The sequence below is a fragment of the Carex rostrata genome, chromosome 35, assembly GCF_964058835.1.
Source record: "Carex rostrata chromosome 35, lpCarRost1.2, whole genome shotgun sequence".
NCBI lineage: Eukaryota > Viridiplantae > Streptophyta > Magnoliopsida > Poales > Cyperaceae > Carex > Carex rostrata.
The window spans coordinates 846104-866835 of record NC_135952.1 but is presented as its reverse complement, the minus strand read 5'-3'; the positions used below and the strand labels follow the sequence as shown (position 1 = coordinate 866835).

The following is a 20732-nucleotide window of genomic DNA, read 5'->3' as shown; positions in this document are numbered from 1 at the left end:
CTCACCAAGATGTTTTTCTTTGTTTTTGAGCCGTCTAAATTATGCTGAGTGCGGGTGAAGCCACCCGCTCTGCGGATGAGTGCGTCCGCACTCAGAAATTTTTGTGTTAAATTTTCTGTTCTGAAAACAGACTAAATGCTGAGTGCGGGTGAAGCCACCCGCACTGCGGATGGCTGCGTCCGCACTCAGGGTGATTTAACCCTAAAACTCAAATCCAATCTTCTCTCTCTCTCCCACTTCATTTCTTTCCCCATTTTTAAGTGAAATCTAACCCGAGAGAGAGAAAAAGAGCGAGAGAGTTTCTCGTCCCTCTCAAACCCCCGATTGTTGTGAGAAATCGAAACTGGAACCGAGTAAGCGTCCGTAGATCTCTCCGAACTCTCCTATTTGGTATTTCTTTATCTCTTTCTTTCTTTCGAAACCTCAAATTTTCTCGATTTCTCAAATTCTCGTTTTAAACTCGAGATTTGTGTTCGAATTGCTCGAGGATTAGTTCCTCTACACTCCTTGCTTGTTTATTTGTCAATCTTTTTCCCGATTTCTTCCGATTTGTGGATTTTGATTTCTAGGGTTTCGTGCCAAAACTAAAATTGGGCATAATCGTGAATTAATTTGCTTAACCCAACCAATTAGACTTGTAATCGATAGGGTTGCCTCCTGATCTTGAATTTCTAGAAGGTTTAATGATTAAATTGAGGTTTTGACCAAATTAGGGTTTAACCAATCGGTAAATCGAATTGTTACGAGAACCAAATTGGTGAACTAGTAAGTGAATTGTACCCAAATGAGAGTTTGTATGGTCCAGAGGACCTATATGAGATTGTGTGAGGTTTTAGAGGATTTTGGTAAGAAATAATGAACCGAACGAATTGTTACCAAAAGCATAAGAATTGATTAAAGAAGGTATAAGCCCTAGAAGTAACTCGAGTAAACCTCTCGATCGTGAACCAATGTTAAACCTAGTATACGTGTAATATAGGTGTAGGCTCGGTCGAGCAAGACGTTGCGAGGCAGTTTGAGACGTCCGATCCTTAATTAAGCGGTACGCTTGTCGTATTCAGGTGCGGGATTCTTGGACTTGTTTGATACTTTATTTTCAGGAATTAAACTGTGTATTCATTTGTCATGTTGAATATCATTGATTGCATCATTCAATTGTGTAAAGCATTTGCATAGCCCAATCAAATTAAACTCGAATTGGTGTGACTTGAGTGATTTGCATGCTGGTATGGTTGTAGGTTGTGTCGATCTGATTCGATGGAAAGTCACCACGATTTGATATGTATGTGAATGGATTTACGAAGTTAAGCTCTTGGATCTAATGAATTTGCAAAGTCGGGCTGTATGCTGACTTTGATTCCCAGGATCCTAATGGCCTTAAGTGAACGACCCTCGATGTTTCCCAGTACTGGTTGGGACGAGGGAGGGTGATTATGTATGATGTGTGGATTGGAATCGTGGGTGACTAGTGTGTAACGTCTGTGGCTCGGTGGCATTCTCCTACTACGTGTTAATGCATTTGGAAGGTCAATTGAATATTACGAATATTGGAAACGATTCTAAAAAGGATTTTCTTTATGTGACTTGAACCAGACCTTAATAACTGTTAAGCCAAGCAATTGCAGATGGGTGTCAGATAAAGGGTCCAGCTCGGTGGGCCATCTGTAGGTGTCAGTAACCCTACAGATGTGGGTTTGATAAAGGGTCCAGCTCGAAAGAACATCTGTAATTGCTACAAGCCCTAATGAGTCGAGTTAAGCCAAAATATGTGTTGTGTTTGAAATTCATCTTGGAAATTCCGTAAACTGTGATTCAAATTGGATTAATTGTTGTCTAGCATTGGCATTCTGTTAATTATGAATATATATCTGTTTGAACTGTTATGGTTTGAGTTTTATTGTTGAATATAGAGTTTGATTGCAAGTCCAATAATCTAAACTATGGCAAATTTCGCACTGGGAATTTATTCTCACCCCCACCCTTTGGGTTACTTTACAGGTACTGGTGCGACTGATTCCGGAGAGGCACGAGAGTAGTAGGCCTTAGTAGCTTACCACTTGATAACCCTAGATATATTTTGTTGTATAGATTTAGGGTAGGCCTCATGGTTGGTATCCGGATGTGATACTTTTGTTGTATTATTTACTGTCCAGACTGTGTACTCTGATTTTATATTAGAAACTTGTTTCTATTGCTTGTTGCTGTGTTTGAACTGTGTAATTGCCTTGTAAGCATACACGGCGTTGTATGCTTACGGCGGGGGACTGTTACGACCGTTGCCGCGGGGTGTGATAGTGACTACGTGCCGTGCTGTGACTAGATCTTTCAGATCTTTCTTGTGATGTGCCATATAATGTCAAAGTTTCAAAAGACACGCCACGGAACACATGAATCACACACATAACTAACAAGTGTCCCATACTGTTTCGTACCGTTCCGTACTGTTTCATATTGTTCTGTGCCGTAATCATTCCATTTCGTAATAAAACGGACTCCCCCATGTCTTTTTTTCTCACTCTACGCATAACACATAATGTCAAAGTTTGATTGGTAGGATCCTGGTTTATTCTTAAATTATTCTAAAGTTTAACGCATGTTGGAATTGAGTGGTTCCCAAAAGTAGAACTAGTATATTTTTGAGTTCACTAAATTTTATGTGAATTCAACTATTCGGAATAGTTTTGAATGATGTCATCATCAAAATTCATCACTTGTATATATTAATTTAATATAAAATCAAACGGTCAAATTTAAATAATTTATAAATTAATTTTAATATATTTATTTTTTGAATATTTTTTAACCATTTAACTCTATATAAAATTAATTAAAAAATTTAAAATTTTCACTTGCAGACACATCATCATAAAGTAGGATTTCAACAGTTCAAATTCATCATTTAAAACAAATATAATATATTTTAAAGTCGTATTCACAAATAAGCTTAATAAACTTAAAAACACTCTAGTTTTACTCGGTTCCAAAAATTAATGGTAACAATCAACGGGAAACCATTTGTCAAACTAACAATTGGGTCCCAGTTGGGAGAAGCTACTAATAAGAATAAAAGGAAACATAAATTTCAATGCATAGTTTCTAGCAGTACAAGAGTGGGACTCATGGACTGAAAAACTGAGGCATGTACCGAAAATTAAGAGAGAAAGAAAAAGAGAAAAGCCAAAAAATGGACAATTATTTTGAATAAAAAGGACAATTAGACTTGAAAATTCAACTAGTCAAATTTAAATAATTTATAAAATAAATTTAATACATTTATTTTTTGAATATTTTTTAACCATTTGACTCCATATAAAATTAATTTGAAATTTTAAAATTTTCACATGCAGACGCATCATCGTAAAGTAGGATTTCAACAGTTTAAATTTATTATTTAAAACTAATCTAATATACTTTAAAGTCGTATTCACAAATAAGCTTAATAAACTTAAAGACACTCTAGTTTTACTTGGTTCCCAAAATTAATGGTAACAACCAACGGAAAAGAAACACATTTGAATATTGAGATCTCAGCTTCACTCACGAGTGTAGAACCCGCATGATAATTAATGATAACCAATAATAAATAATAAATAATAATATTGTTGACTGACTTTACATACCTAAAATTATTATTGCAAATGTGGTTACTTGACAAATTAGAGCTCCCAACTACCTTGTTGTCTAATGTCTAATGAATAAATAATAATTATTTAAACTTGATTTGACTTGACTTGCTAATATCATGATTTAGACCTAGATGCCGACTACTTGACAAAACAAGCATTGGAAGTTGATCCACCTAAACCCTAAACCCTGAATTAAATAGGTGTCAAAAATTCGTGATTCAGGAATATTTCGTTGAGTAATCTTCATGTATAGTGTTAATCATATATAGTACCTAATTGGATTATTACTAATTAGTTTCCCTATTTAATTCAGAAGAACCAATAGTCAAAATTCATTAATTAATATTGTTTCAGATAAAAACACGGGAAAGATCAACCAACAAATTAAATTATATGGAAAACATGTTAAGCATTTGATCTGATCGACGATTTGAATTTCGAAATCACAAAAACTTGCTATAATGAAGTGCTCTATGCCAACGTTCACGCTCATATTTTGCCACTTTAAAGTTCAAACAGTTGATCCGAACCGTTCAACTTGATTGCAATATTATATTGTGCTGGAAGACCAAATCTTACATTTTTTAATTTTTTTTTACTATTCTTTTGGAATTTTTTCAAATGTCTGCATTTTTTGTCTAATTTCTACCATCCTGGTCCGATACTGGTCATTATTCGACTGAAACAGAATGAACTATGCACATCCATTAATTGTGTACCCGTGATTAATCAGCACAAAGAACAACCACGGAGCCCTACCTCAGGAATTGAACTAAGGGAAACACAATTTAAAAATATTAATGAACTAACAAGACGTCCAAATGTTATTTCTTATGATGAGATGTCGAGTACATCAGAGTTTAGTGGGGCATATGAAGATATTAACAATCATTCATTTGAGTCTACAATGTCTTCTTTTTTTTATTCCGGACAACAATATTCTCATTTTTATCATAATAGTTAACACATAAGACAATGAAGTGATCTAGCCAGCACAACATAGTTTATAACAGTGAAAGAGTGTGTTTTTTTTCTAAACATACTTAGTGTAAAACAAACTTCTAGCCAAAAAGTCAGATTTTCGGAGTAGAATCGGCCGGGACGTACGTACCGATTCCGATACCGATACAGATTTTTCCTTCTATGCTAAATTTCAAGTTGAATATATAAAGCTTTGACCGGTTTGGATCTGATGTGGCTATCATTCATGTCCAAATTTAAATCGGATGTATCTTCAATACACATCGCGTCACAGAATATGTCAAGATAGATTTCCAGGAAAAAAAAGAAAAAAGAAGAAAAAAAAAGAACATTCTCGTACTATGTCCAGGAAGTCCATGTTGACTTATATTGATTTCGAATTGCCGTCACTTGTGGATCTGGAAATCTAATTATTCATTAATTCTACGTCTAATATGCCTAAACCACCTTGGTTTTCTTCCTACAAACATTTTCCCACGCTATACCAAACAATATTTCTTTCTTACAGAGCTAGTACCATACCAGATCAGAAAGCGTTTTGCTAAGCTGATCTATATTTTTTTTTTAACCCTAGGTGACATTCTATAGAAAACTAACCAGTAAAGAGGAACGACAGATATTAAGTCTGTTTTATAATTTCACCCGTCTTCCAATAGACAATAATTTTCTTTCCATCGCTGTAATTTATTCCAAATTTTGTCAATTAGAAACATTTCAATCCTCTACCCCAAAGTTAAGTTTGTTTGTTAAATAAGTATTTCTGATATTGAAGGCGTGAGGAACGGACAAATAAGATTATTGATCAAACAAGCAAAAAAATTTGAACAAATTAACCAAACTGTACTTACACACAACACTCATAATTTATTTTATTGCGGACCTGCTTCATGGACTAAGGATCCATATGATACATATATATAAAACAAAGACAAACAATGGAAATCATGATTAGGATTGATGAATTCCTAACATGGAATCCGCACTAGAATTATAAGTAGTACAGACATAACACCCATCTCTCTCTGGAAACGATCTTCTCAGGGAGTATGGCTTATTTTCACATAGTTATATTTATATATGGCCTTCAAACCCAGCGATCTCAGATGTTACCAGTACCAGTTGAACCATCAGTGTCACCAGCCTACGTAATGAAAAGAATCAACAAGATATAGAGGATCAGTTACATTATCATGAGGATTTACATCCAAAATGTTTGATTATATCCATGTACATATATAAAGTAAAATTAAAAAAAAAAGGTTTCTCAAAAATAACTAAATTAATCGATTAATAAAACACTTTGGGCCTTCCTTTCAAGAAAAAAGAATCTTAATAAAGCATTAGCATGCAATTAAAATGTTCCCACTTGAAACATATCGCAAGACCATTGATTTTGGGTATCTATCATGGTTCCGAAAATCGGAATCGGAATTGGACTCGGTCACTTGACCGTGAAATCAGAATCGGATGAATCGGTCAGAATCGGGTGAATTGGATCAGTAATTCGGATTTTTTTGGCAGAAGCATGTTTTGCACTAAAATAATAGAAAAAATTAGTAAATACAATATTTTCTATAAGAAAAAAGGACTAAATATATACAAGAAAAATAAAGGACGAAAAGGAAACATAAAAATATAGAAAGCATGAAAAATTAATTCAAAAGCATATGCACAAATTGCTAAAAACTATTGAAATGGACGGGTCCAGTGCTAACTGAAATGGAGAGTAACAGGAAACAGTGGAGGCAGTTCTAAGTTAATCATTAAATGTTACAAGTGGCCCCCATCTCTCCAAATAGCTTTTTGTAGCTCCGGGTGCACAATGGACCATATTTTTATTCAATATCTGTACATAACAAACTAGTAGACCAAGTCTATTTAAGGGAATCTATTTTCTTTTCTCCTCCAGAGCTCTTTCTTCCCAAATTGAACTTTCTTTCCGACAAACTAAATTTGACGCAAAGGAAACAGGCAAAATTGGCTCTTCAGGGAGAGAATCGACTTGAAATCGGACCAAAAATCGGATAACTCGGCCGAGTCAACCCCGATTCAACCGAGTTCACTCGGAATCGGCCGATTTTCGGAACCATGTACTATCTATCTAAACTATCAAAAGTGTGAACCAGATGAGACTTTAATCATCAACCACAAAAAAGATGTCAGACCTACATATAATAGAACATATCGCAAGACCGGAATTATAAATACGAGTGCAAATGTAAAACCAAGAAAAACAAAACAACATAACGTTATCTGCATTTTATAATCTAACGGTGATCTTATTTCCTATAACTTAATTACTGATTATTTCAGTTTAAGTCAAAAAAGAAAAATTCATACCTTAACGTAAACTCCAAGTGCATCAATACGGTTTTCAGAGCGTCCATGGAAACCAATAATTTTACCATTAATCGCTGGAAGTGAAAATTCTTTTCCCACTTTAGTACCATATGCATATGGTTCAATAGTCTCGCTTGTCTCAAATGAAAGTGCCTTCAGACCATTCCATCCATCATCAATAGTACTACCGTAGTAACCTTTTACAGAGGTAATGTACTCATCAGGTTGAAGAGTGAACTACAAGACCAATAGCATATAATAAATATCATAAATTAACTATACTTTTAGTGGCTACGTTATTCAGTTTTCGTTACCTTAGAAGTCGAATTGGTACAACTATCAATACCTGTTCAAATGGTCCTGGTAAAATAGGATAACATGTTTTGTTTTCCACTTCATTCTTCTTCTGTTATTATCCCGTAATAGATCAATATGGTTAATTTGCATTACCAAGACGCAAGAGTTCACATTTTTCACTCAAAAAGTTCAAATCTATTAGTATAGAAATGCAAACAGGTGGTACCTCTCCCAGTTCTCCAAGTGGTATGCCCCAAGTAACGGTCTCCGCATGGTCATCAACTATGTATGTTATAGTAATAGCATTAATATAAGGGCTATGGTAAACACGGATCGCAACAATGTGAGTGCTCTTATTAGTAGCTCTCGGTTGCCCACCATCTCCGCCGCAAGGCCCGGCCTTGAATATCGTCTTCAATATATCAACAAAATCCGCAAAAAATAATTTTAGAAGATGATTAATAAATTAGAAGTATTTCTCGCTAATTAGTTTTTGAACACTCATTTTCTATAGAAAACCAATATTTTGACCATTGTATACAAAAAAGTTAGGACGTACCATTTCTAGGAAGATTAGAGCACACTAGTGAAGATGGAATTATCACCGCGTTTGTTGATTTTGTGGGTGTGTAGGCTAGAGGATCATGGAGGAGTATATATATATACCACGAGATGTTCCAACTTTTCAGATTTGTCCATTTCAAACTTATAATTTGCATGATCTTTATTCAGAAGAGGATACATGTACAAATACAAATAATTATATGTATCCATTAATATAAATGTTGGAGGCCACTTGTTAATATATTATGTTCTAATTAAATTAATCTCTCTTGCCCAAGTGTCCAAGCACTGTAACTGTTACTGTTACTCTTGCTTACATAATACGTAACAATTAGATAATTGAAAAAAAAAACTTCAACCATTACATTGAGGAATAGCCAGAATGCATGTATAAAAAGCCATTAAAATAATTTATATTTTAACATTAATTATAAGCCTCGTCTATTCTTTCTTAAATGTAAAATCCATCATTATATATACGATTCTGAGACTTCCCCAATATATGAAATCAATGATATTTAAAGGAATTATCAACTAATACTTAATTGCGTGTGATTTGATTGTGAGATTTTTTAAATTTCCAACAACATACTGCAAATTTTGTTTTTAATTTTTAACCTATTTAAATTAATTTAATAAGGTGTAATTTAAATAATTAGTAGAGTGGGCAAAAAAATTATTCCAGACCGTCCAAAATAGCAGGATAAAAATCGTAGCAAAGTACTATAATTTCTTCCTATGGTTCGTGCTGGCATCACCACATGCGCCTAAGGCATGACAACAGCATGTATAATCCAAATGACATCACCACATGCACCTTAGGCATGACAACAGCATGTATAATCCAAATGGCGCATGCGAAGGGATAAGGCCATCGACCATCGTTGCATGTTAAATATCTTGGCACTCTTGTGGGAGACATCCTACAAGCTTGATAATGAGAATTTTTTATCGAGTAGAACTAGGGTGTTCTTAAGTTCACCAAATCTCTTGGTGAGCTCAAGTCTAAAACCCGTTTAATTGGTTTCAAAGAACGAATCCGAACAATTGAGATCCGCCTACTTTACGAGTGATGTGTCTACATGTGAAAATTTTAAACATTTGAATTAATTTAGTTTAAAGTCAAGCGGACAAAATTAGAAGTTTATTAAATTAATTTTATTGCATTTATTTTTTGAATATTTGTTGAATTATGGATGTATATACAAGTGTAATGTTGAATATTGAATATTGTTTTCGGTATGTTGTAATTGTTGAATGCGTATTGAACATTTCTTGAATAATGAATGTATATGAATGTGTAATATTGTATATTTAATGGCAAGTAAATATGAATCAAGCAGTACATAGTCATACATAACCTTTTATGACCTAAAATTTATTTATGTCTTCAATTTATTTGGGGACATGTATGGGTTACAACACATCACATAACCTTTCATGCACTGCCACATGACCATTTTTACACTGCTGAGTGTTGTAATTTGCTAATAAACAAATTTCTTGTTGAATTATTTGTAATAATAGTATTTCGTATGTAAATGTATATGTATTTTGAATAATGAATTGTGGACGTGTATATGCATGTTGAATATTTGTTGAATTATGAATGTATATATAAGTGTAATATTGAATATTGAATATTGTTTTCGGTATGTTGTAATTGTTGAATGCATATTGAATATTCCTTGAATGATGGATATATATGAATGTGTAATATTGTATGGTTAATGGCAAGTAAATATGGATCAAGCAGTACACATTCATGCACGGTTCTACCAAAATCAACTGTGTACAAAGAGTAACATACATTGTTGTTATAAAGCAACAGTATATTATCCCGTTGAATTATACATTATTCCTATCGAGGAACTGTGTATATAATGTTAGAAATGTACTAATAGACCAGAATATTTTAAGCCATATTAATAGTTAAAATTGAATTAGGTCTTATTGGGCTGGGCCAGAATTATTGTTCTCATCTGATCTAGTCTGATATAATCAGATCATATAATGTTTTCTGAATAGGTGCAATGAGATGGTGCGATTGAACAGATGCATAGTATTATAAATATACATGTAGAGTTTGGATTTTGGGGTTGTTCCAGAAATTATGTTCATTATTCTTAAAGAAAATGTAAGAGAAAAGGAAGAGCAAAAGACAGGACTTTCAGATCGGTACCGATTGATTGTTGATTTTTGACTTGTTCGAGTAGGAACTGATAGAGACGTGACTGCTATGCTGTTGTGTGGATCTGACACGTGAAGGAAAGGAAAAGAAGGTTGCTGCTAGGACTCAAATTCTCTGCGAATTCTCGGTTGCGCGTCTAGTGGTAAACTCTATATTAATCTTGGAATTAATTTTATAAATGGATTCTGGTTTTCAGATATTGAACAAATCTTGAACCGATTCGAATTGTTACACTATAACCTATTCGAAATTCCTTTATATAACCCTTGCTATCACACACACTTACCCTTCCTGTGTAAGAAAGGTTATGTTTTAGCATTTTGTCTGGAGATCTGACACTGTCTTCTTTGATTAACTATGTATATAAAGGATATAGACAAACAGTTTTGAACTATGTACAATTTAACAACACTCTCATACATGTTGCGCACGTACACTGTTGTGGAACTGTCACTGTCAGCATTTTTAACAATGTATAGTTGTCTTTTTGTAGTAGTATTGGTAGACGAGAACAGTCTGAAAAGAAGTATAACACTTTTCGAACTATATTATATTTTAATTTGTTGTTATTACTAAGTTATATGTCAACAATTTTAATACATATGCATATTGTTCTTACTTCGAAATTTACCAAACAAATGGGGATGCTTGCTCAATAAAGAAGTCCGATTCTAGCAACATCAATTACTTCAGCTTTAGTGAGAAATTGATAAAGACTTAATGACATATTAGAAATATAAAATTATGGCCATGCTCCCATATTCTAATCAAGAAAAGGAAACACATTCGAATATATTGTGATCGTAGCCTCACACACAAGAGTATAGAACCTGCATGATAAATAATGATAACCAATAATAAATAATATAGTTGACTGACTTCACATACCTAAAATCATTATTGCTGTTGGAATGACAAGTTGACACGTGTAGTTGGTGCCACATTTAATCTAGAGGACAAAATCAAGAAGGTGGATCCAGCCAAGGATTTCTTGAGGATAATTCAAGATATTATGCTGCCTTACAAGGATTTACCAAATATAGCTAGCTGAAGATTTATTTCCTAATTATATGCATATGATTTCTTTCCTGTATGCATGTGATCTCTTTCCTGATTATATGCGTGTGTGAGTGTATATAGGTTCAGCTATCTAATCTGAAATTATTCATTCAATTGTGTGAGTTGTAATAAGAAATTATGAAATAAAAAAAGTGTGTGTGTGTCTTGATCCGTGGAGTGCGCTATAGGCGATACCACGTTAAAATCTCTGTGTTCGCTTGAATCAATTGTCTGTGATGTTATAATTTTGTCAATTGCAAACGCAGTCTTTTTTTTAATGAAATTGCAAACGCGGTTACTTACAAATTAGCACTCCCAACTACCTTGTTGTGTAATGAATAAATAATAATTATTGAAACTTGATTTGACTTGACTTGCTTATATCATGATTCAGACCTAGATGCCGACTACTTGACAAAATAAGCATTGGAAGTTCATCCAAAGTTTTGGTATACATAGTGTTTTCTTTGTTTTCAGTAAAATATGGAATATTTAAATTAGTTTCAGTGTTTTGTTTCGTTGAGTAATCTGCATGTATAGTACGTAATTGGATTATTGCTATTTAGTTCCCATATTTAATTGAGAAGAACCAATAGTCAAAGTCATTAATTAATATTGTTTTATATAAAAACACATGAAAGATCAACCAACAAATTAAATTATACAGAGAACATGTTAAGCATTTGATCAGATCGACTATTTAAATTTCAAAATTACGAAAACCTACTTGCAACTACAGCAAAATGACTCATCTGTGACCGACTTTTGGGACCAGACAGATTGTTGGTCACAGAAGATCCCAAAAAAAACAAAAAAAAAATAAAAAAAAAAGCATCAGGGACGGACTTGGCCCAAAGCTTTCTGGGACCGGCGCCCACACCTTTCTGGGACCGATTTGGCCCGGTCCCAGAAGGTCAACAGTGAAATACGCCCAGCTTCTCTCCCGTGGAGACTCTTCTTCTTCGTTAGGTTAGCAAAAAAAAACAAGGAGAAAAAAAAAAAATCGGCGCTGCGAAATCGGAAGAACGCCTCCGCTGAAAAATCGGAAGATCGGAAGAACGCCGCGTTTTCTCTTCTCCTTCGGTAGCCGTCGCTCTCCTCTCCTCCTCTTTGCCTCTACTACTGGGACCTCGCAGTGGTACACCAGTTCTGATTTTTTTATGCATTTGATGATTTAGGGGTACTGATTCTGTGATTGGTTTTGGAACTGGCATCTGATCCAAAGTCACATATACCAATACCGAGTTGCTCGTACCAGTACCTGTCCGGTACCGAGATGCTTGTACCAGTACCAGTCTTTGTTCGCACTTTTATTTTTTTTATCTAAATAGGTCCAATCAGAAGTGTGGAGAATGTTTTGTTGAAGGCCTTTTATTATTGAATCAGATTTCAGTTTTCTTTTGTCGGAGTCCATGAGAAAAAAGTTTTCGTCTCTAGCTAGCAATTGTCAATTGGGCCCTGAATAAAGGAGCTGCTGTTTTCCATTTATTTGCTAGTCAGATAGGTGAATCAATTGGTCGAATTGTTAGTGTCTTGTTTATAATATATTTATCAAATATGTATGTTCGAAAGTAGATATTTACCAAAAGTTTTTCTTAGAATGTCTGTTTCTCTTTAATTTATGTAAGGTTAGTTTTATCAACTCAGAAGAGTTGTTGTTTAAGTTAGTCCTTTAATTTACCATGTTTTAATGTAATCCTATGTTGAATCTGTTATTTCTCAAGTAAGGGATAAGTAAATCAAGCAATCAAGTTAGTATTTATAATTTCTGAAGGGTCAAGTAAAAATGTATACTATGATATGCTGTTTTTTTTTAAATGCTGCTTACTGTTTAAAAAATAGGAAGCCCTTAGGCAACTATTTTAAAAATAACTGTGTTTCCAAAACTGTCTTTTCCTGAAAATTTTGTCCTACTATATTTCAATTTATGGATCCTTCATGTATAGAAGTTTTTGGTTGAATGGTAATTAAATTTTAGTTAGTAGGTACTTTTTTCTTTCGATGACATTGTTATTCGTTGTTGCAGCACTGCCTCGTCAAGACCACTGCTGCACTTCCACTACCTCCACATTCTCTCTCAGCAAGGATGGGGAGAATTTATTTTTATCAATATTTATTAAAATTACGAACAACTTTTTTAGGGTTTAGGGGGTTTACCTTTGCTCTTGTTCTGAATTTCAATTTGCTTGGGAAGTTGTAAAAGTTAGGTTAATCTTGGGAAGAAAGAAGAAGAGTAGAAGGCTCGATCTTCAAGGGAGTAACTCAAGAGAGTAACTGCTTGTAATCAGGCAAGTTTTCTATCTTTTTTAATTATATTATATTAATATAGTATTATGTTATAATCCAACTAAACCGGAACTTATAGCTAGTGTGCCTTTTAGGTTTATACCCGTTCAAAATTAATTCAATAGGGATTAATTTTGAATAGTCCCCGTTTTGGGACTGCTCTTTGAATGCTTTGTCTCATCTAGGAGGTGAAGAAATGTATGTGGATCTAGTGTTTAAGAAAAATTTGGTATCATTTTCCCTTGTTGTTCCTACGAGTACGTATTGAATTACATGTCCGAAAGGATGTGTTTCTAACGCGTACTCGGGGAACTAAGGGGAAATGCTGCCGAATTTTTCTTAAATACTAGATCCACATACATTTCTTCACTACTGAGACAGCATTCAAAGAGTGGGATAGGATTGTACACCGACCCTATGTAAGCCCCAAAAGACTAATGAGTTTGAATTTATTAATATTTAATGTCATTATTTCATTGAAGTGTCAAATAAGTAAACATGGCATAACTTTAAGCTTAGTTTTGACCTTGTGTGCATTTTATTTTATTTAGAACTAATCAAGGCAAGGCAAGGGAAGCGTCATCTCTCTCTCTCTCTCTGGTACGTATGTTTAAATTCATAACTTATGTAGATGCCGCTTGTATGGCTGTATACAAGTCCTGTTGCATGGATGATGCAACACTTAATTTGATTTTGTGTTTCTTCCATGACTTGCTTTAGAGGGTCCGTTATCAATTAATGATATCTGGAGGGTCTAAAGTATAGATCTGGATTTTTATTTCCTTTAAATTGAATGAACTAAGGTGTAGTTAGGATTTGAGATTTGTCAATCTAAATTAAAATGGCATGCATTAATTATTGCATTTATGTCATGTGTATACAATATCTTATAGATGTATATGTCATAATTAGGAGGAATGGAGGGTGATCGTAGTTGGATGTACGGTCCTCGTTACGTGGAAAAGAAGGTCAATCCAGTATTTGTGAATGGTGTGGAGGAATTTTTTAATTATGCGTTTTCCATTCCAAATAATGTTGATAAGAAAAATCGCATCAAGTGTCATTGTGCCAATTGTGGGTGTACTAGATGGTGGGATAGGTATACAATCGGAAAACATTTGCTGAAATCGGGTTTTAGACTTTATTATGAGACTTGGACCATGCATGGTGAGTGTGTGAACGTTGGATTAGGAGAACATAGCCAAACTGTCGTTGAAGAGACGGTCATTGAAGAGAGTGTTGAGGTGGAGTGTCAAAATGATATGATTGAAATAGTTGTTGATGCTGCTGGTCCTTCTTTTGATTGGGAACAACCGAATTCGAAAGCTCAGGAGTTCTATAACATGATGAACGCTGCCGAGGAGCCGCTATGGGATGGTTGTGACAAGGAACATACGGTACTTGCTTGTGTTACCGAACTCCTTAGCATTAAATCTGACTGCGGCATAACTAAGGAGGGATTCAATCGCATCCTATCAGCCGTGAAGAAATGGCTTCTGAAAGAGAATAGGTTGCCTCCAAATCAATATCAATGCAAGAAATTGGTGAAAGGGTTGGGATTAAGTCATGTGAAGATCCATGCTTGTCCGAATGATTGCATGTTGTACTACGGTGATAATAATATTTCTAAAGAGAAGTGTGATGTCTGTGGACATGATCGTTTCAAACCAGACAACCATTTAAAGCCCACGAAGCGTATACCGTATAAAATTTTGCGGTATCTTCCAATCACTCCAAGGTTGCTAAGGCTGTTTTTGTCTTCGACAACCGCAGAACAAATGCGTTGGCATAAAGAAGGAAAGCGGGAAAAAGAAGGGGTCATGGTTCATCCTGCCGATGGTGAAGCCTAGAAAGAATTTAATCATTTGAACCCAGATTTTGCAGCAGACCCTAGAAATGTGTATATTGGGTTTTCTTCAGATGGTTTCTCTCCTTTCAATATAGGGGGTCGATCTTACACCAATTGGCCGGTATTTCTAGTTGTTTATAACCTTCCTCCAGCTCTGGTGATGCGCGACAATAACATATTTCTATCCTTGTTGATACCAGGGCCCAATAGTCCCACTAGAAGCATTGACATCTACCTGCAGCCTCTTGTGGATGAGCTGAATAATTTGTGGAAGGATGGTCTGACGAGCTGTTCACGCCGACACATACCAACAAGAAGACGGGGCAACTTTGTTCCGAGAGGGCGAAAAGGGCACGGGTAATATAACATAACAATTTTTTAATAATATTCATTCTTTTTGTACGTTTTTTATTTGTTTTATTTTATAAATTTTGCAGGACAAATACAATCAGGATATGAGCGCAAAGTATGGGCCTGATGAAGCTCTTTGGCCCTCTTTTGACGAAGACATTTGGTATGCCAACACAGACAATAATGCTCACGGCGACAACTACGGTCTCGGTGCTCTAGGTAAAATACACATACTTAAATTTTATAAATTTGTATTTAAAATTGTAATGTAACACTAATTATTATTTTTTTGTAATGTTTCAGGCAAGACGAGATCGATGTATCGTTCAGGGGGGTCTCGGGCGTCTTCTTCACAATCGCGAGCTGAATCGCAATCGCACTCGTATACTTCGGGGCCGCCTCCTCTCAGGCAAGAAGACATAAATGCGATTTCAGGTCAGGTGTTAGGCATTATTCAACCACAGCTCAACCAATTCATGGAATTCATGGAAGAGATGAGGCGTACCATGGCGGGTTCTTCATCTCATTAGGTACGGAATCCAATTTTTGGGTATGTTTGAATTTAATAAGGTCATCCATAAAAATTTTAGTTATATTCTCACAGGGAGGTTCTACCTTGCACCCCGATACTCATGATGACAGCAGGGATGATCTCGGAGATGACTAGTAGATATGATGTTTTAGGATATTATGTCGTACTTTAGATATTTTGTTTTTATGTCGTACTTGAGATATTTCATATTTGATGTTTATGTAGTACTTTAGATGTTTTATGTCGTACTTGAGATGTTACATATTTGATGTTTATGTAGTATTTTAGATGTTTTATGTCATACTTGAGATATTTCATATTTGATGTTATGTAGTGCTTTAGATATTTCATGTTTTTGTTGTTTTGTGAATTAGTTGATATTTGATGTTAAATTCTTGGTACGTACCAATTAAAACAAAAAAATATGAGTTTTCGTCACTAGGTCACGTTTCATACCAATTAAGGTGAGAGAAAAATATATGAATAAAATGAGTTTAATATTATATTTGTTTGTTACAGTTCTTACCAATTGGAAATAAAAAAAAACAAAAAATAACAAAAAAAAAAATAATACGCTTCTGCGACCCATATGGGAACCTTCTGTGACCGCTCAGTCGGTCTCTGATAAGTTCTTAGCCACGTCAGCATGTCACAACAGGGACGGATTTAGTTGGTTGCTGAAGGGGTCATCTGCGACCGGCGCCATACCCTTCTGGGACCGATGACGTCAGCAGGGGAGTCATCAGTGACGGAGCAACTGCGACCGGATCATCTGCGACCCATTTCAGCCATCTGGGAACGATTCAGGTCTTCTGCGACCGGCGCTTCACCCATCTGCGACCCATTTGGCCGGTCGCAGAAGGGTATTTTCTGCTGTAGTGTTGGTATAACGAAGCGCTCTATGCCTCTATGCCAACGTTGGCATAGTAGCCTGACAATATATAAATCTACTAGTATCATGCCCGTGCGTTGCGATGGGATATATTTTAAGATATCAAAAATAAATTCTCATACAAATGACAAATTTTTATTAAAAAGATAAATCAATGAAAAAAATATTTATTTAACAATTTTCATACATATTAATATAAAATTGGATCTAATTAAATATTATATGGAATGAATCTCTGACTTCACATATCTAAAATCATTATTGCAAACGCAGTCTTTTTTTTCAATGAAATTGCAAACGCGGTTACTTACAAATGAGCACTCCCAACTACCTTGTTGTCTTATGAATAAATAATAATTATTTAAACATGATTTGACTTGACTTGCTTATATCATGATTCAGACCTAGATGCCGACTACTTGACAAAACAAGCATTGGAAGTTCATCCAAATTTTTGGTATACATAGGGTTTTCTTTGTTTTCAGTAAAATATGGAATATTTAAATTAGTTTCAGTGTTTTGTTTCGTTGATTAATCTGCATGTATAGTACGTAATTGGATTATTGCTATTTAGTTCCCATATTTAATTGAGAAGAACCAATAGTCAAAGTCATTAATTAATATTGTTTTATATAAAAACACATGAAAGATCAACCAACAAATTAAATTATACGGAGAACATGTTAAGCATTTGATCAGATCGACTATTTGAATTTCAAAATTACGAAAACCTACTTGGTATAACGAAGCACTCTATGCCAACATTGGCATATTAGCCTGACTATATATAAATCTACTAGTATCATGCCCGTGCGGTGCGATGGGATATATTTTAAGATATCAAAAATAAATTCTCATACAAATGACAAATTTTTATTAAAAAGATAAATCAATGAAAAAAATATTTATTTAACAATATTCATAGATATTAATATAAAATTGGATCTAAATATTATATGGAATGAATCTCTCATCTCTCAAAGTGGTTGCCTGTAGTCCTTGTGTGGGATCCAAAATTGGAGAGAAGAAAGAGGTGCCTTGTGCGTTAGCATGGATTAGGTCATAGAATGGAAATTTTCTTCTTTTATAACTCACGTGTGCATATATCTAAAAGTAATTTATTTTAAAGCAGGAGTAGTGTTTGCAAAGAAGTTCATACTTCTAAATGTTATGATGATGGTTAATTATTTGTGAAGGAAATAGGACATAAATAATATTCTAAACATTTGTTTCTAAGGTAAGCTTACATGGGATAAAGTTTGGCATGTATATGTCATTGGTTCTATCAAGCAATATTTATCATGATGAATAAAACACACATCTTATCAACGTATTTTTGTGAACCAATCAATATAACCAGGTTCAGAGTTCTAAACATTTCATAGGAAGTGTTCCTAATAAACACAAGTGGATAGAAAAATATGAGATCATCAAATTATTGATATAAAGGTTTTGGGTCTTCTCATTAAAATGAAAAGAAATATGTATGTAGGTTGGTTGGTTGTAACTTGTAAATTATAAGTAGAAGAAATAATTAATTGTCCCAGCACATTATGTGCCTAAATTATATAATTTTCTGAAGCTCAATTAATTAGTAAACTTTTGCAACAAAACAAAAAAAGGAGACAAATGGTGTTCTGCTATTAGATAAAAAGTTAATTATAGAGGCTTGCTGATAAATTTTAGCACCGGGCATGTCTAACATCCAAATTCCAATCAAAATTAAAGGGAAGATATTAGGGGCAATATTTTATAAATTCACTAAAGGTTCTTACATGTAAAATAAGTTCTCACCCCAACAGATGCATACAAATCTTATATGTAAAATAATTGTAAAACACAAAACAGAATATTTAAAACTAAATATATAAAAAAAAATTCATGCCTGAAGAAGGTGAGCCATGATTTGGGAATCACGGCGGATGTGTTGTCAGAATGCCTGAGGGTTTACAGCTGACCAATCTGGCGGAATTCTTAACTGATCCTCACATAACCTGAAGATTTCAAGTGACAAAGGAAATGCATTTCACTAAAGTTAAAAAACTTATTACTGATAAACGGTGATCGAGTATTATGAAGTCCAGATAAATACGAGTAGAAATGTAAAACCAAGAAAAACAAAACAACATAACGTTATTTGCATTTTATAATCTAACAGTGATCTTATTTCCCATAACTTAATTAATGATTAAATTTCAGTTTAAGTTAAAAAGGAAAAAAATAAACGGTGATCGAGTATTTTTTTTTTTAATCCACAATAATCATTTTATGTACCTTGAAAGAACAACACTACTCGTGGTGTCAAACCTCCACATTTGTTTTAAAAAAAGAATAATTATAACTAGAGCGTCCATGGAAACCAATAATTTTACCAGGAAGTTAAAATTCAGTTTCCACATCATTACCATAATTGTAACTTTGACCATTTGACTCTATATAAAATTAATTCGAAAATTTAAAATTTTCACATGCAGACGCATCATCGTAAAGTAGGATTTCAACAGTTCAGATTCATCATTTAAAACTAATCTAATATATTTTAAAGCCATATTCAAAAATAAGCTTAATGGTCATGTTCGGCAACGAAGATTAGAGTGTTGCAGCTTAAGAGTTTAAGCTGTGCTAAGGAGGAGATGTTCGGCTAACAAAAGCTTAGAGTAATGAAGCTTAAGTGTATAAAGATGCTAAAGAAAGGCTCTAAGGAGGCACTTTTTCCTAAGCCTATGTTTTTTTTGGCTTAAGAATTTGTTCTAAGGAAGCTTAAGAAAGGTGCTCTAAGCTTGTCTAAGAAATTGTTGTTCGGCTAGCTTAAGCAACTAAGAAAGCTAAAGCCACTCTAAGGAGGCCAAAGCCTTGTTGCCGAACATGACCAATAAACTTAAAAACCCTCTAGTTATACTCAGTTCCCAAAATTAATGGTAACAACCAACGGGAAACCATTTGTCAAACTAACAATTGGGTCCCAGTTGAGAGAAGTTGCAAATAAGTATAAAAGGAAACATAAATTTCAATGCATAGTTTCTAGCAGTACAAGAATGGGACCCATGGACTGGAAAATTGAGGCATGTACCAGAAATTAAGAGAGAGAAAAATAGAAAAGCCAAAAAATGGACAATTATTTTGCATAAAAAGGACAATTAGGCTTGAAAATTCAATTGGTAAAATTTAAATAATTTATAAATTAATTTTAATACATTTATTTTTGGAATATTTTTTAACCATTTAACTCTATATAAAATTAGTTCGAAAATTAAAATTTTTCACATGGAGATGCATCATCATAAAGTAGGATTCCAACAGTTCAAATTCATCATTTAAAACTAATCTAATATATTTTAAAGTCGTATTCACAAATAAGCTTAATAAACTTAAAAACACTCTAGTTTTACTCGGTTCCCAAAATTAATGGCAACCCATGGGAAAGGATTTGTCAAACTAACAATTGGGTCCCAGTTGGTGGAAGTTGCAAATAAGTATAAAAGGAAACATAAATTTCAATGCATAGTTTCTAGTAGTACAAGAGTGGGACCCATGGACTAGAAAATTGAGGCATGTACCGGAAATTAAAAGAGAAAGAAAAGGAGAAAAATCCAAAAATCCAAAAAATGGACAATTATTTTGAATAAAAAGGACAATTAGGCTTGATAATTCAGCCTCTTCCTACTTTAAAACCCATACAAAGTATAGAACAATACAAATTGAAAAATAAACTGCATTAATTATTGAACTTAAAGAAATTAGATCTCAAGTTAGCTACACATTTA

At 34.1% G+C, this 20732-nt stretch overlaps 2 protein-coding genes across 4 annotated transcripts; both read left to right on the top strand.

Annotated features, from left to right (window-relative positions):
• Positions 1 to 13430: 13430 nt before the first annotated feature.
• Positions 13431 to 15232, top strand: LOC144549544 (uncharacterized). Of its 3 annotated transcripts, none has more exons than XM_078298310.1 (2): positions 13431 to 13948; positions 14257 to 15232. In XM_078298310.1, exon 2 carries the CDS (start codon positions 14262 to 14264, stop codon positions 15192 to 15194), a length of 933 nt encoding a protein of 310 aa, XP_078154436.1. In that variant the 5' UTR covers positions 13431 to 13948; positions 14257 to 14261; the 3' UTR covers positions 15195 to 15232. The 3 variants fall into 3 exon arrangements, with proteins under 3 accessions (XP_078154436.1, XP_078154434.1, XP_078154435.1); XM_078298308.1 differs by having other exon boundaries at positions 13431 to 13944; positions 14257 to 15231; XM_078298309.1 differs by having other exon boundaries at positions 13903 to 13952.
• A 243-nt stretch (positions 15233 to 15475) lies between these two features.
• On the top strand, positions 15476 to 16074 carry LOC144549277 (uncharacterized). The gene is made up of 3 exons (XM_078297998.1): positions 15476 to 15550; positions 15631 to 15763; positions 15848 to 16074. Exons 2-3 carry the CDS (start codon positions 15649 to 15651, stop codon positions 16072 to 16074), a joined length of 342 nt encoding a protein of 113 aa, XP_078154124.1. The 5' UTR covers positions 15476 to 15550; positions 15631 to 15648.
• Positions 16075 to 20732: the final 4658 nt, after the last annotated feature.

What these genes read in the sequence shown, in the direction of transcription:
- LOC144549544 (XM_078298310.1), top strand. Translation starts at nt 14,262, where the DNA reads ATGGAGGGTGATCGTAGTTGGATGTACGGTCCTCGTTACGTGGAAAAG.
- LOC144549277 (XM_078297998.1), top strand. Translation starts at nt 15,649, where the DNA reads ATGAGCGCAAAGTATGGGCCTGATGAAGCTCTTTGGCCCTCTTTTGAC. An exon ending in CTACGGTCTCGGTGCTCTAG is followed by an intron (nt 15,764 to 15,847) that starts GTAAAATACACA and finishes GTAATGTTTCAG; the next exon opens with GCAAGACGAGATCGATGTAT.